Here is a 3,396-nt window from a genome sequence, read left to right on the forward strand (position 1 = left end):
AAAAAAAAAAAAAAAAAAAAAAAAAAAACCCAAGTACAGTCAACTCTCTGTTATTTGTGCCAAATGGCAAAAGACATTCTTGATGGTAAGTTGAAGAACTTGGGTCCGTCTGGTCCTGGTGTTTCCTAGGGACAATTACTGAGCCAGTCAAGCCCCAGTTGGCTCCCTCACGCCCTCCCAGAGCTGGAGAGCCTGACCCCTGGCAGCAAGAACTGAATCAGAGTAGCACCGTGACATGCCACCTAGGGTCTCAGTCAACAGGAAAAAGGGGAAAGCGAAAAGTCCCAGCCTGACACAGTGTTAGTTTCCTTTTTTTTTTTTTTTTAAATGGGTGTCAGGAAACCCTGCTGGGATTTTTGTTTGTTTTTTACAGATTTATTTTATTTATTTATTTTTGGCTGCGTTGGGTCTTTGTTGCTGCGCACGGGCTTTCTCTAGTTGCAGCGAGCGGAGGCTACTCTTCGTTGCGGTGCGCGGGCTTCTCACTGAGGTGGCTTCTCTTGTTGCAGAGCACAGGCTCTAGGCACGTGGGCTTCAGTAGTTGTGGCACGCGGGCTCAACAGCTGTGGCTCACGGGCTCTAAAGCACAGGCTCGGTAGTTGTGGCGCATGGGCTTAGTTGCTCCGCGGCATGTGGGATCCTCCCGGACCAGGGCTCAAACCCACGTCCCCTGCATTGGCAGGCGGATTCCTAACCAGTGCACCACCAGGGAAGCCCACAATGTTAGTTTCTTAAGAAACCCCTCGAGACGATGGGAGGAACGCAAGGGTGTGTGCACAGTGCTGGGGCCCAGCCAAGTGGGACCGGCCCCTACCCCTGCCCACCTTCATTCTCCTCATTGTCTAGAAGTGTGCTTTTTAAAGTATGTTTTATAAGGCAGATAATGTATTAGTTCATCATTTTAATGATGACTTATCACCTACAACTAAGCTGTCACTTCTTGCAATAACGGTGTGGAAGTTTCTTGCAAGAAACTTTGGCCTAGGCTAAAAGCAAAGGGAATTTAATCATAACCCGCCTCTGCTTCTCCAGCCTCCTTCTGACCACTTCCTGCCACCCCTCAACTCTGTTCCTGTCCTTGTCTGGGCTTCCCTGGGTCCGTTCACTTTCTTTTAGCTCAGTGGTCTTCAAAGATGGGTACTTGCAATGCAACACATTGGAATGACAAAAAAGCATTGTAAAAATCATATTCATATTTTAACTTCATAATTTAAAATGGCTCTTTTGCATGTAACTTTTATAAGACAGGTAACATTGGTTCAGTAGTCAATATATTTATAATCTGTAGCTAACTAAATATGCTCAATTTTTTTTTTTTTTTTTTTTTTTTTACAGTTAAGACTGCTCAACTAAATGTATTATATACGGACCCTCTGATCTAGCAAACTCCTACTTATCCTTCAGGACCCAGCTCCAATGGCCCTGCCCCAGGAGGCCTCCTTCCCTACGGTTAACAGGCCCCCCTCTCCACCGCCCCGAGGCATGTTTAGCTGGACCCAGGCACAGCGTGTATCAGTGAGAACAGTGCTATCCTCTCCTAACTCATCAGTTCCTCCACCTGGACTTGAGCTCCATGAAGGCGGGGGCAAACATTAACCACAGCGGGATGGCTGACATCTTCGTATCCTTTAGGATTTGCCTTAATATCCCTTCCTCTCCTTCCTGATTACTCTAGCCAATGGTGGCCACTGCTCCTCGGTAGCTACCACAGGCCATCCTCCCACTTTTTACCCTTCATTGTACCTCTTCCATCTGTAATTACTGTATTGACTTGTTTCTTGCCCAATATCACCCAGGACATACACTCAATGACCACAGGGACCCAGTATCTCCAAGCCCCTAGCAAACAGCCTGTGTTCAATACTTATTTGTTGAATGAGTGAATCTGATTTTCTTTTCCCTTCCCTTGACAATTTTCCTTCAAAGCTAACAAACAAGGAAAGGGTCAGCCCAAAAAAAGAGCAAGAGATGACACATACTCGGGGCAATCCAGCGTGAAAGGTGGATTTCTCTGCCGCCCCCCCCACCCCCCGCCAAGTCCTCTTAGCAGACATTTTCTTTGCAATTAAATTGACAGATTTGAATTCAGTCTCTCCTTTCTGGAGGAGGGGATCATGATGAATGGTGTGAACAGCTCCAGAGGGAAGAAAGAGCATGGGATACACCATCCCACAAATGGGGGAACTGCCCCTGACTGATGAAGGGCAGACAGAGCAGAAGCCCCGATCACACGGCCAGTCTCAGAGCCCCCAGTCTAGCAAAGTCACTCCGTGCAACTGCACACGTCTCACGCGACATGCCTCAGCTCGACTGCTATCCAACCAGACACGCATCCCCAAAGCTAAACAGCTAAGATGAGCAATTGTATGACTAGGACAATGCTACATTAGGAGACCACAATGAAATAAAAATCCCCCAAACGGAATCACTTCGCTGTACAGCTGAAACTAACACAACATTGTAAATCAACTATGCTTCAATAAAAAAATAAGATAATAAAAATCCCTGAGCGTGAAGATGTTAGATACACAACGAACTCTAATAAGAGCAGAATGAAGTGACCAAGGTTTCCTACCCCTCGCCCCCCAAAACCTGAGCCCTCTTCCAGCTGCATTAGGGACAAAAAAACCCCATTTCAGCAATTAACATACCACACACGGCCGGCCACCGATAATATTGAATCCCAGGGAGCCGGAGTCCCGATGCAGGACAAGAGTCAGGCTTTTTGTTTCTTCACCCTGCAGGGAACAAATGAGTTCAAAATTTTATTTACAAACAGCGAAAAAAATGGGAGGAATCTTCTTTCTACCTAAGTGGACTCATGGGCTGCTGAGCGTTAAAAATCCTATGTCTCAAGGGAAGCTTAACCAGGGAGAACTCTGGGGGCCCATGATGAAACTCTGTCCTGTGCTGAAGAGGTTACAAACATTTCTTGATACCATCTAGCCCTGGAGCAATCACTTAAGAACGTTTGGAAATGTCCAGACACGTGTAATGAATATTTTCTCGCAGTGACACCTGGGTCTGCCAATGCATCTTTCCTATGGCCAGCCCAGCGCAAGCTGGCTGTCTAGATGACTACTGTCTGTCTGTTTCTCAACCACTGTCAACAGCAGCATTCACGTTATGTCATGAAAGTTTCCAACAGCAATGCCCTCGGAAGTCTGTGTGCACGTACGGCCCATCAATAGTCATCTGTGTTTGGGAGACTTGGGGGGAAAACGGCTCTTGAAAAGTCAGATGCAAACATGGGCGGGAAAAAGAAAACTCCTGAATCTTACTGAAAAGGGGGGGAGGGGGCATTTTCACAAAGTAATGACTGTCCAGTCCTGAGGGGATGCAGAGCGTTCAAGAGAAAACACTCTGTTTAAGGTAGGCGGGGGGGGGGGGGGGGGG

The 3,396-nt window shown here is 47.1% G+C and overlaps 1 protein-coding gene across 1 annotated transcript in view; it reads right to left on the minus strand.

Moving 5' to 3' along the window:
- The window catches only part of PDZRN3 (PDZ domain containing ring finger 3), a 247,459-nt gene that overhangs the window by 226,845 nt on the left and 17,218 nt on the right, over positions 1-3,396 (minus strand). The window contains exon 2 of the mRNA XM_007447670.1: positions 2,652-2,738. Within this exon, the coding sequence (XP_007447732.1) occupies positions 2,652-2,738 (87 nt within the window). The remainder of the gene's footprint in view (positions 1-2,651; positions 2,739-3,396) is intronic.

This window comes from Lipotes vexillifer, unplaced genomic scaffold, assembly GCF_000442215.2.
Source record: "Lipotes vexillifer unplaced genomic scaffold, Lipotes_vexillifer_v1.1 scaffold1008, whole genome shotgun sequence".
NCBI classification, from domain to species: Eukaryota; Metazoa; Chordata; class Mammalia; order Artiodactyla; family Lipotidae; genus Lipotes; species Lipotes vexillifer.